At 37.6% G+C, this 13,595-nt stretch overlaps 1 protein-coding gene across 4 annotated transcripts in view; it reads left to right on the top strand.

Moving 5' to 3' along the window:
• LOC136316702 (vascular endothelial growth factor receptor kdr-like) overlaps positions 1-9,895 on the top strand; it is a 277,304-nt gene extending 267,409 nt beyond the window's left edge. For all 4 annotated transcript variants that reach the window (XM_066248756.1, XM_066248754.1, XM_066248755.1 and 1 more), the window contains exon 30: positions 5,487-9,895. In XM_066248756.1, the coding sequence (XP_066104853.1) occupies positions 5,487-5,688 (202 nt within the window). In that variant the 3' untranslated portion in view covers positions 5,689-9,895. The remainder of the gene's footprint in view (positions 1-5,486) is intronic.
• The last annotated feature ends 3,700 nt before the right edge of the window (positions 9,896-13,595 follow it).

Genomic DNA, 13,595 nt, shown 5'->3' with positions numbered 1-13,595 from the left:
TAATTTTATATGTAGCCATTTTTCAAATTCATTTATCAAGTCTATCAGTTTTTTGGCATAGACTTAAGGGTTTTCTATGTACAGTATTAGGTTATCAGCAAATAATGACACTTCTTATTTTTCAATTTGGATGCTTTTTATTTCTTCTTCTTGTCTGATTGCTGAAGCTAAGACTTCCAGTATTGTGTTGAATAAGAGATGGGAGGGGTGACAACCCTGTCTTGTTCCTGATCTTAAGGGAGTTGCTTTTAATTTTTTCCCATTATGATATTGGCTGTTCGTTTGTCATATATGGCCTTTATTATGTTTTATGTTGAAATATGTTCCCTGTATTCCCACTTTGCTGAGAGTATTGGTCATAAATGGGTGCTAGATTTTATCAAATGCTTTTTCTGCATCTATTGATATGATCATATGATTTTTATTGTTCATTTTCTTTATGTGATGAATCACATTTATAGATTTGTGAATGAATATTCATCCAGCCTTGTCTCACCAGAATAAATGTCACTTGATCATGGTGTATGATCTTATTAATGTATTGCTGGATCTGGTTTGCTAATATTTTGTTCAAAATCTCAGCATCTATGTTCATCAGGGATATTGGCTTATAATTTTCTTTCTTTGTAATGTCTTTACCTGAGTTTGGAATTAAAATAATGCATGCCTCATAAAATGAGCTAAGAAGTCTTCCCTCCTCTTGAATTTTTGGAAATAGTTTCAGAAGGATAAGTGTTAGTTCTTCTTTAAATGTTTAGTAATATTTACCTGTGAAGCCATCTGGTCCAGGAATTTTTTTTGCTGGGAATTTTTTGATAACTATTTTTACTTTCATTTTTTGTAATCAGTCATCTCAGGTTTCTGATTCTTCTAGATTCAGTTTTCATAATTGTATGTTTCTAAGAATTTATCCATTTTGCTGAGGCTGTCTAATTTTTTAACATATATTTCTTTATAGTATTTTTTATAATCCTTTGTATTTCTCTGATGTCAGTTGTTACTTCTCTTTCTTTTTTAATTTTATTTATTTCAGTCCTCTCTCTTTTTTGTTGATAAATCTAATTAAAGGTTGGTCAATCTTGTTTACCTTTTCAAAGAACCAGCACTTGGTTTTATTGATTTTTGTATTGCTTTTTTATTTTTTATTTTTTTAATTTATTTTTTATTATTAATTTTAATGGGGTGACATTGATAAATCAGGGTACATATGTTCAGAGAAAACATCTCTAGGTTATTTTGACATTTGATTATGTTGCATACCCATCACCCAAAGTCAAATTGTCTTCCGTCACCTTCTAACTGGTTTTCTTTATGCCCCTCCCCTCCCCTATCCCCTCCCTCTCCTCCCCCTGCAACCACCACACTCTTGTCCATGTCTCTGAGTCTCATTTTTATGTCTCACCTATGTATGGAATCATATAATTCTTCGTTTCTTCTGATTTACTTATTTCGCTTAGTATAATGTATTGCTTTTTTAGACACTTTGTGATTTATTTTCACTCTGATCTTTATTATTTCCTTCTTTTGACTTCCTCTGGGCTCTGTTTGTTGTTCTTTCCTAGTTCTTTTAGGTTCAAGATTAGATTATTTATTCAGATTTTTCTTGCTTCTTGAGATATGCCTGTGATGCTAAGAACTTCCCTATCAGGACTGCTTTTATTGTGTCCCATAGATTTTTGGTTTTTGTATGTTCATTTTCATTAGTTTCAAGGAAATTTCTTATTTCTTTCTTGGTCTCATTGTGAATTTATTCATTATTTAATAACAAGCCATTTAACCTCCAAATATTTGAATGCTGTTCAGTTTTTCTATTGTTGATTTCTAGTTTCATGCCATTTTGGTCAGAGAGGATTCTTGATATTATTTCAACCTTCTTAAATTTATTGAGACTTATTTTATGTTCTAATATGTGGTCTATCCTAAAAAAATGTACCATGTGTACTTGAAAAGAATGTATATTCTGCTACTTTGGGGTTAAATGTCCTGAAGATGTAAATTAAATCCCACTGATCTAGTGTGTCATTTAAGGATACTGATTTTTTTGTGGTTGATTTCTGTCTGGACGATCTATCTATTGATGTCAGAGGGGTGTTAATCCCCTACTATTACTGTATTGCTCTTGATCTCTCCCTTTATGGCTTTTAAAATCTGTTTTATATACTTAGTTGCTCCTATATTGGGTGCATAAATATTTAAAATGGTTATATCCCCTTGTTTAAGTGTTCTCTTTATTATTATACAGTGACTTTTTTTGTTCCTTATTTATAGCCTTTGGTTTAAAGGCTATTATGTCAGATATAAGTATTGCTACTCCAGCTTTTTTATTTCCATTTGTATGGAATACTTTATCCATTCCTTCACTTTCAATCTATGTGTATCTTTTCTTCTGAGGTGAGTCTCTTGTTTACAGGATATATATATATATATATATATATATATATATATATATATATATATCATGATTTCTTATCTATTCAGCTACCCTATGTCTTTGGATTGAAGTATTTTATTGATTAACCTTTAAGATATTATCAATAGGTGCTTATTTATTGCCATTTTATTCTTTAAATCTATAATCCTCTTTCTCTTGATTTTTTCCCTTCCTCTTCTTTTGGTAGGTCCTTTGACATTTCTTGAAATCCTGGTTTGGTGGAAATGAACTCTTTCTTTTAAGAGAGAGAGAAGAGAGTCAGAGACAGACAGACAGACAGGAAGGGAGATGAGAAGCATCAGTTCTTCATTGTGATCATCAATTCTTAGTTGTTCGTAGTTTGCTTTCTCATATGAGCATTGACCAGGGGGCTGCAGCCAAGTGATGATCCCTTGCTCAAGCCATTAACCTTGGACTCAAGGCAGTGACCTTGGGCTCAAGTCAGCGACCATAGGGTCATGTCTATGACCCCGTGGTGAAGCTGATGAGCCTGTTCTCAAGCCAGATGAGCCTGAATTCAAGCTGGCAACCTCAGGGTTTTGTACCTGAGTCCTCAGCATCCCAGGCTGATGCTCTATGCACTGTGCCACTCCCTGGTCATGTGGTAATGAACTATTTCAGCCTTTTTTGTCTGGGAAACTCTTTATTTCTCCTTCAATTTTAAATGAGAGCTTTGCTGGATAGAGTAGTCTTGATCATGGGTTCTTGTTCTGCATCACTTTGAATATATCTTGCCAATCCCTTCTGGACTGAAGTGTTTCTGTTGAGAAGTCTGATGTCAGCCTTATGGGTGCTCCTTTGTAGGTAATTAATTGCTTTTCTCTTGCAGGTTTTAGGATGCTTTTTTTTGTCTTTTTGTTATTTTAATTATGATGTGCCTTGCTATGGGCCCCTTTGGTTTCATATTAATTGAGACTCTTTGCTTCCTTAACAGATGTATCATTTTTCCTTCACCAGGTTAAGAAAATTTTCAACCGTTATTTCTTTAGATAATTTTTTATCCCTTGCTATTTCTCTTCTCATTCAGGTACCCTTATGATATGGATGTTTTTATGCTTGATATTGACCTAGAGATCCCTTAGACTTTTCTTATTTTTTAATTCTTTTATGCATTTATGTATGTATGTATGTATGTATGTATTTGCTCTAGTTGTGTATTTTCAATAATAGCTAACACTTTGAAAACACTTAGCATATACCAGGATTTCCCAACTAGCTTGTACATAAAAGTTTATTTAACCATCTCTATTTTATGTGGTAATTATGTTTCCTTGATGATGATAAAACTGAGTATCAGAGATTTTAAAGTACTTACCCAATGGCAAAGATTGGATATGAACTTAGGCTATGTAAGCACTACAAGTCTTCTCTTCTAACCATAGTCCTTAAGAGTTCAGAGAAGGGCTTACCTACTGGGATCTGGCTTTTCGGCAAAGTAGGATCTGAATAAGACCTGGGAGGGTGAGTAAAATTTATATGAGTGTGTAAGAAGAAAGAAAGTATTCTAGTTATAATAAAGCATGAGCAAATTCAGAGAAAGAAAGAGGCCAAGAAGTGTTTTACACAAAGGAGAATAGAAAAATTTGGCCATAGTGAGGAAATAAAGGAGTGGCTCCAGGTCTACTTAATCATGACCTACATTTTAGAAAAGACTTAAAAAGTTTCTTCCATTCAGAGATGATATGACACTTGTTATATCTAGCCTTTTTCTGGACTGGCTACTTTTACCCAGGAGATGAGTCTTAATCTACAAAAAGATATATGCTAGTAGTGGAGTTTAAAGTTTCTTCTACTTCACAGACAAGCCTTACACCTTTAAATAATGTGACACTCTGTCAGTGGTACATTTCCCTCAGAGATAACTTCTTATCCCACATTCCATGAACCCACTCAACCTCATTCAAAGATGGACTGGGGGAAGCTATACCATTTCTTCAACTTGAAAATTTCTACATGTCATTGAATTAAATTCCAGGAAAAAGAAAAATATCATTTATTTTTATTACAAGAGTCTGGTGTACAATAATAATATAGTTCTTAACCAAAGATTTTATGTAAAAGAGTCTCATTAAATATTTATTAACAGCTCTGTTACACTGGTAGGAAAACTAAGGCTTGTACCCCCATACCATAACCCAAGGCCCAGGATCCAGAGGTCTTGGTGCCCTTAAAAGTCTGTACAACAAGGCAGGTCCCTTTGGGAGAGTTCCCATAAGCATTTAACTTTCATTCAAGGCTATCATGGGTTCTTGGGTGAGAGCTACACAGAGGAGAGAGTTCCTTTCTGCCATAGGTGCTCAGTATGAGGAAACAAGGAACCATCAGAAGAGGGATGCAGGGTCTTGATAGAGTATAATGCCCCAGGCTCCAGAGAAAAAAAAGTTGCTTCCTGCTACTCCACCCCTACTGCAACTACTCTGGTAGGCCTGGAGACCTTTCATTCTTCCCTTTATATATGAGGAAATTGAGTGATAGTGAAGAGAAGAAACTAGCCTAGGGTCACACAGGATTATTTTTATAACAGAAAGAATGACACCTTAAAGCTTTAAGTTAAACTATATACAGTTGCCATTTTTATAAGCTAAAGATAATCAAAGAAAACATTAGAACCAAAAAGAGCTTAAAAGTCATCTAATGCAGCTCTATTTCCTCATAATAATCCTACAGATGAAGAAATTGAAACACACATCATGACTCTTCCAAAGTTACACAGCTCTGTAGAATTTCCTGAAACTTAAGGCAGTGTTAGCAGTGAACATATGGCACATTGTAAATATTCCTGATGTTATTCCCCAATTAGATTAAAAACTGCCTGCTAGGAAGACCACAGTTTTATTTCTTGAGTTTCCTCATTTATTTAGTACAGGGTCACTACAGTTCATGTAGACCTGCACTGACTTTTGGCTTCCCCAAAGGGAAAAAACTTGATATTTTCAAAAGAAACTTGTCTTCCTACATGTCTGCCAATATCTGGCATTCCTCTGTGTAAAATATGCTCTCCTATCTCCAACTCATCAGTTCTATGCTAAGCATATTTCTTTTTTTCTCTGACCAGCCTGAATACTGTCATCAAGAACAAGGAGTCTCTTCAGAGGGAGACTGAGATGGAGCTTGTGAAATACCAATCAGCCCTTGAGCTTGAAGAAGAAGACGAGATGAAGGAAACTTCCCTCCTGCCACTGGATCCTACCCTGGAATGCCACAGCCCACCACCTGACTATAACTCTGTGGTCCACTATAGCACTCTACCCATGTAACCTACTACCAATGCTCTTTGTCATCTCTTTTCAAATTGTTCTCTTTTTTTCTCAGAAATCACCAATTATTTTACATGAATGTCATGGTTATAGAATTACAACTATTTTTGGACTAGAGAATGAAAAAGAGCACCTTAGCAGAGAATCTCTACTCTTCACACATATTTTTAGAGCACAGCTGGCCCAAGACAGGCCCCCAAGCCTGATAGACAGTGATGTTCAGTCCCATTTCTCTTTCTATTAAACACCAATAACCCTGCCTGGGTGTGAACATTCCCCACAACAGCACCTTCAGTAATTCTATATGTCCCCCACCAACTTGTCCATTATACTTTCATGAGGGCCACTAGAAGAAACAATCTCTGTTGACCCTTCAAAGACTTACAGAGCCTCCAATTAGGAACTATGACCCTATCATATTCAGATCTTGGAAATTAGCCTCCAAACAAGGCTTGGTAGACTTTTACCTGGATATCTTTTTTTAATAAATTAAAGCAGCCATTATTCAGACCTAAAACCTAGAATTTGCCAGTGGAAGGGAGCTGTCAGCTATTTGTCTGCAATGAGGCATCTAACATTCTACAGTGTCTTTTGTTTTCAAGCAATTTCTAGCCACTTCAGTGAGAGTTTGGCATGCCCAGAATATTTAGGATATTTTCCTATAAGCTAGCAGTTTTCTCACCATTGTGACTATTTTCCATGCCAGGCAACATCCAATCAGACTCATGAATTTCAAGAGTTCTATGACTTTGACACATAGGCTCCCAGATCCAGTTGGGTACACAGCAACACACAAAATGGGGCTATATGGACTTAGAAAAGAGCAATGAGGGAAGAGTTTGTCCCTGCTACCCTTACAGATTGGCCTGTACTCTACTTCTAAAAAATCTCTTGTCACTAGCTTTTTGTCAAAGGAAAAATGTGTAGTTCCCCTCCTGGGGGTCAGGGATGACTATGATAAATACTGGCCCTGTCTGTAGTCTCTTTCACAAAAGCAATTATGCAGTTGGATCACATCTGACAAAGCAGTGCCTCCCACCTTCACCCTAAGCCCATGATCATAAATCACACCTGGTTAGGCAATGTACTCCTCCTTGTATTGTATGGTGAGACTATCCATTGATTTTGGAGGTAATGAGCTTCCTTCTCTGATTCATTCTTATAGCATCAGAGGGAAAAAGGAGTAACCAGCATTCTACAAAAATGAGAACCCAAAAGATTCTCTGGTTCTTTCTTACTCTCCATTTTCTAAGTGGGAAAACTAAGAACCAGAAAAACAAGGATACTTTGATGCATATTCCCTGGCCATGGACCCAATGCTCTTTCCACTATTTGGACCATGCAAGCACATTTGTGCATACACATGAACACCTGTTAATGTAAATGCTGATGCCACTGGAATTAATCTCAGGAGTAGTTATTTTTCTTTGATTTCCATTTTGGCTAGCATGCACACAGAAAGTATGCCTTCTTCATGGAAACAGAGGCCTGAGCTTCTGCTCCAACTGCTCCCATCTTTTCTACAGTGATCCAAAATACCAGGACCGCTCAAAATCAGTTTTCACTTGTGACTCAAAAGCGTTAGTGACATAAAAGGCAGTAAGAGGCAGGATAATCCACATCCTGCTCATTGAAGAAGTTTGTAAAGAGGCCCAGAGACACAGGTGGCTGTTTTGTAGCTGTGCTCCCAGGAAATGGTCTGAATCAGTTTTACTATTGGTTTAGGCAGACCCTATGAGTTGAATGGAGTAAGTTATGACTGGAAGGTTATGATGAAGGGACAAGCCTGGTTCCTCCCTCTTTCCTGTCTCTGCTGAGAAATGACAGCTCTAGAGATGGAAATTAACCATCATTTGGTCACCTAGTTAATGAGAGTTTTCAGTTACTCTTCATGGTCAGCAGCTTTGCCAAGGACCAGCCTTGGCTAACACAACTTGATGTAGTAGCTAGAATCCCCAGGAACAGAGTCAAAGATGCTCTCACATATTTTCTGATTTTGCTTAACTGGGGCAAAGAACCCTTCAAGTGTTCAAAAAAAGTCTTCAGTAATGCACATGGCTTTACCACCCAGTGTTTCAGTAAGTAGAAGTTCATTCTATAATTTATTCAGCAAGAGGATTCACCTATTGCAGGACATGCTTGTATTGCATCTATTTTATAAAAAAGCTTTTTCTCAAGGCAGACACTGAACAGAACTTTTATCAGGACTTTATATAGATATAAAAACAATATAAATATCTTCAGACAGTTCCAAGGACCCCTCAACAAGAGATCTTGGGAACTACAACTTATAAAGAAATGAACACATTCCTCTCCATAAGATTTCATAATGGGATGCTTAAGCCAGCACAATATTAATGATTCAAACAGTTAAACTGTTAAAAGTTATTTTAAAGCTCAAACTTTTGAATTGATATAATTCATACCATTTTTGTTGTTGTTAGTTTAATCATGTTTCAAAGTGGCTGCCCTTGCGTCAAAAGCCATTTCAGGGTGGGCTGCCTTAGCCTAATTACTAAAAGCAATTCCTTCCACTCCTTTACTACTACTCTCAACTGCTGAACACTTCTCTTGTTTCTGTCCTTCATTTTCCATTTGGATCTCATATTGGGCCAAGGCCAGGAAAGATAAGCAGTAAGAGAGACTCCTCACCTATTTACCTCTTGAATAAGGAAAACCCTACATCAAGAATGTCACTCTTCACCTGAAGGATAGGCAGATATATCGGCCCTCAGCCAACCATGGTAAGCAGGTACAATAAGTCAACCAATATTCTATTATCTTACTGAAAGATTCTTGTCTGCAGCCAACAGTGGATACATTACCCAAATGTTACTATTTTTGTTAGTAATTTACTAACCTATAATTTTAAACTTAACTATTACTTCCTCCTGTTATTGGAGTATATATTCATGTATGCACTCTATATACTATATATATATATATATATACGCACATATATATAGAAATAATGTTACTAACTTGTTATACCATATAAAGAGTTGCATATTATAATAGCACCCTTTTTCAAGCTGGACCACCTACCTCTCTCATATAGAGTAAACAGTGTTTCCAATATTAGTTTCAAATGTCAGGTATCATTCATCTCTTGGAATTACCAGACCTTATCTTCTTCTTACTTTGAGCTTTTTTTTCTAATGATATAGTTTGGCAGATGTTCCATCAAACTCTGGGTAAGTCTCACTCTGCTGTTAGCTCCCTTTCACCCAAAAGGATGAGTAGGGAAGGGAAATAATTGGTTGATATTGACTCTGAGACCCATCCAATTACTTGTGAATTTAGGGAGTGGAGCTTGAATTGTTAAAAAAAAAAAAGTCCAAACAACCAAGTTTCTCAGGGATTCTCATATGGTCCCTAAGGGTATTTCTAGCACTGCCTTTCTCTAATTTTGTTGGTAGTCTTTAAGATCTTGCACTCAATATAATGAGCTTTCTTTGACACATTTGCTTGACTTTTTAACTTATTGTTTTGAGACCATGGGAACAATGCCCTTAAAGCTTGGAGATACTTTTAACTCTACAAATGAAAATTCTGAGGCCTCTAGTATCTTCCTTAGTAGAATAAATACAGGTTGTTGATAACTGCTTTTATTCTTTCATTTGCCTCTTTGGACTCCTGTGTATCTATGAGTACTTAGCAGCAGACAAGAAGACTTGTTAGGGAATCACTTCCAGGAGTTTGCAAAGGTGATTTTATATGGCGTGGAAGGGTATTTTAGCTAAGGTATGCCCCTCTGCTTTGCAATTACATAAACACTCCATCCATGAAGCCCTCTGACATCAATATATATTTTCCCCAAAGTATCCAATAACAGAGATAAGATTGGTTTGCATACAGAGTGCTAATTTCACCCTGGTATGTTGACCAGCAACCAGACTGTGCTTCTTTCTGCAGTCCCTCCATTCCTCACTGACAATGAGGTTCCCCTTAGTGGTCAATTCTTACCTGCATTCTACTTCTCTGATCTTATCCCTTAGCAAGCAGATAAAGGGAGTGATTCAAAGAAGTCATTGACCCCTCTTCCTATGGCACACAGTGATACTTTTATAGCCAAGGTAGCAACAGTAGCAGCAACCACAGGATCATTGCTGCTAGCCCTGCCACCAAGTAATATGATGCAAGACTTCAGTCCTGAGCCATGGATCTCTTCATCTGTCTCAAATAAGTGCTAACTCTATTATTCTTCCCCTCTGTTAGGAAAAAGTCCAAAAAATTCTGGAGTCATCTACCCTGCAAGTATTTCTGCTATAACAGCAGGATGCCAATCTGACACAAGACAACTAACTCGCTTAGATAAAAGAAGACCATTTGTTCAAGAAATAGAGAAGGTTAGAAAGCTTTTTGGCAGATGATTGTCCTTTAACCTTTACCATGTAATACTGCATTTTCAGTTTACCTTACAAAGAGAAAACGGAAAGCTCTTCCTTAGATTTGTAACACTGCCATGATGATAAGAAGGTAGGCAGAAGACCCTGCCTGACCATTGGATGAAGGTCAGGATAACGCAGTACAGTGCTCAACAAATTTCCAACTTTAACAAAAAGATTCCACTATGTAAAGAGCAGCCCTCTACCTCCTATAACTCATGTTTTCTTTGCAGATCTTGTTCTTTCTTGACCACCAACACAATAGAAAAATAACAAACTCAAATAAATTGCTTATAACACAGAGCTCATTCCTTAGTTTTCCCCTTGGTCATGTGGAAAATGTACCCAAGTGAAGAAATCTTCCCTTACCATAAGTTGTATCTTATTATTATGTAACCAAATCATGTTGTATCTTTTATTTTAAACATAGAATAACACACACACACAATCCAGAGATATTGTATCCGTGAACTTATTTGGCATTTATATATTTCTGAAACTTTTAACTGCTACCATTTCCAAGCAGTATCTCTCCTTTCCCTATCATTTTTACTTGGGATGATTTTATAAAGGTGAATTTTACCATATGTGGAATAAATAAACTCTAGAATACCACTGGTTTTTATTATTTAACAAGAGTGAAAAAGTAAAAAGGTGGCCTACCTAGTTTTCATTAACTTAGGACACACCCATACTGCTGATACCCTGTGATAATTAGGAGGGAGTTCATGGAACCAGTCAGGTCCATCACTGGTGGATATCTGTGAACCTGAGCCAAAGGCTAACCAATGTTTCTCTTGCCATAGGCTACAATGTATAGAGAAGTTCAAGTAGAGGGACCATGTTTTGGAAAGAAGATGAATACAGGAGTTGTTCAGAATGTCCAAATAAACAATCAGTCTTAAAGATTAAGGCCAAGAGTAAGAATATCAGACAAAAAGCTTTAACTTAGGTGAGTGGCACTGCTTTGTCAGATGTGTAAGGAGAGTCACCAAATCATTTATAATTTTGTCCTTACAATTTGATTGCAGAACTCAGAAAGAAATCCTGATTTAGCTCCTTCATTGTGCATGCACAAGCAATGTGAATAGATGTACCTACTTAGTGCCAGGCACCATGCTAAGTTTAGGGATATAAAAAAGAATAAGACATAGCTCCTGTTCTAAAGGAGCTCAAAGATGATGCTGAATGAAGAAGATCATTAGAGATAGTACTAAAAAATATAAGTCTTAGAATTCTATATGTTAGTGAGAATAGGAACAACAGAAGCAAACGTATTGCAAGTGGAAAGGATAAATTGGCACAACCAGTTGCAAAAGAAATCACTTGGAATTAATTAGTAGAGTTGAAGTTGTAAATACACTCTAACCTAGAGACTGTGTTCCTTGAAGCAGACCATAGAAAATATCCTCTAAAATTTTCATGAGAAGAATGTAGGCCCTGGCTGGTTGGCTCAGCGGTAGAGCATTGGCCTGGCGTGTGGGGGACCCGGGTTCGATTCCCGGCCAGGGAACATAGGAGAAGTGCCCATTTGCTTCTCCACCCCCCTTCCTTCCTCTCTGTCTCTCTCTTCCCCTCCCGCAGCCAAGGCTCCATTGGAGCAAAGATGGCCTGGGCACTGGGGATGGCTCCTTGGCCTCTGCCCCAGGCGCTAGAGTGGCTCTGGTCGTGGCAGAGCGACGCCCTGGAGGGGCAGAGCATCGCCCCTTGGTGGGCAGAGCTTCACCCCTGGTGGGCGTGCCGGGTGGATCCCAGTTGGGCACATGCGGGAGTCTGTCTGACTGTCTCTCCCCGTTTCCAGCTTCAGAAAAATACAAAAAAAAGAAAAAGAAAAAGAAGAATGTACAAAGCTGTATATTACAGCAATATTTATAATAATCAAAACCTAAAAATTATATATATGTTATCAGCAAAATGATTAATAAATTGTCATAGCTATACAAAATATATTTATTATTAAGTATTGGCTATATACCAGGCCCTATTTCTGGCACAGTGATAGTTCAGTGAACAAAATATCTTTCCTCATAAAGATAATATTTTGGTGAGTATATTCATATAATGGAATACTATAGAATAATTAAAATTAACTAACTAGACTTACTTATGTAAACATTGATACTATTCTAACACATAAAGCACTGCAACAAAAAGCAAGACACAGAATGAGGCATACAGCATAAATCATTAATATAATATTTAAAAGAATGAAAATAATACTATATTATACTTTTTAAAAGTATACACATAAGCAGGAAATTATAAATACTAACTCAGGATATTGCTGTCTTTGGGTTAGGAGAATGTGATTAGAAAAAAAATGTACATGGTCCCAACTATATCTTTAATATTTTATTAAACTGGGTAGTGGGTACATGACTGTTCATTATATTATTTTTTAGACAATTTAATCCATCTAAAGTGTTCTATAATGAGTTTTGAAATACAGACTTTGTTGTAAAAGACAAGAATGGAGTGCTATGGAAGTGGCCAGAAGAAAGGAATAACTCTTTGAGATATAAAAAGGAAGGCCAACGAGGTTCCTAGAGAAGTGAACCTACAATGAGGAGCAGAAATTACTATATGAGGCAGTAGGTTGGGATGAAGATGTACTCCAGACAGAATAATCAGCATTAAAAAAAGGAAAGAAAATCTAATATTATGGAAAACAAAACTATAAGATAGTCACAGTTTTTGGCCCCACAAAAACCACAGAGCAATCTTGACTTTGTGAGCTCCTTGAGAGCATGGAAGGATGGCTACATGATCATGACAAGTGCATGGGGGTGAGCATTTTTGTGGGATGCTATGTACCCAACCCAGTGCTATATAGAGATGATTGCTCCCAAACCAAAAAGGAAGTGAAAACAAGGGTCCTGAAACAATATCCTGTAGCTGGCCCACCATCCTTGATCTGCTCGTGCCTAACTGTCTACTATAGATCTGTAATTGACAAACTGCCAAAGTCACAGAGTAGACAAGTCAGAGTTAAACATTCTAGGGGTACTCAGTAAGAGGTGGGAGCCTCCCAAAGTTTTGTAAGTTTTACCTATAGAAGCTTTACCAGGTTATCAAAGTGTATATGGGAGATAAAAAAAAAACTTAATTTGGCCCCTGGAAAGATGAGGGGCAAAGGAACCAATTTTTTTTTTTTGTATTTTTCTGAAGCTGGAAACGGGGAGAGACAGTCAGACTCCCGCATGTGCCCAACCGGGATCCACCCGGCACGCCCACCAGGGGGCGACGCTCTACCCACCAGGGGGCGATGCTCTGCCCCTCCAGGGTGTTGATCTGCCGCGACCAGAGCCACTCTAGCGCCTGGGGCAGAGGCCAAGGAGCCATCCCCAGCGACCAGGCCATCTTTGCTCCAATGGAGCCTTGGCTGCGGGAGGGGAAGAGACAGACAGAGGAAGGAGGAGGGGGGGGGGTTGGAGAAGCAAATGGGCGCTTCTCCTATGTTCCCTGGCCGGGAATTGAACCCGGGTCCCCCGCACGCCAGGCCGACGCTCTACCGCTGAA

The sequence above is a fragment of the Saccopteryx bilineata genome, chromosome X (genome assembly GCF_036850765.1).
Source record: "Saccopteryx bilineata isolate mSacBil1 chromosome X, mSacBil1_pri_phased_curated, whole genome shotgun sequence".
NCBI lineage: Eukaryota > Metazoa > Chordata > Mammalia > Chiroptera > Emballonuridae > Saccopteryx > Saccopteryx bilineata.
The sequence above is the reverse complement of the archived record's forward strand: the minus strand, read 5'-3'. Positions and strand labels throughout refer to the sequence as shown.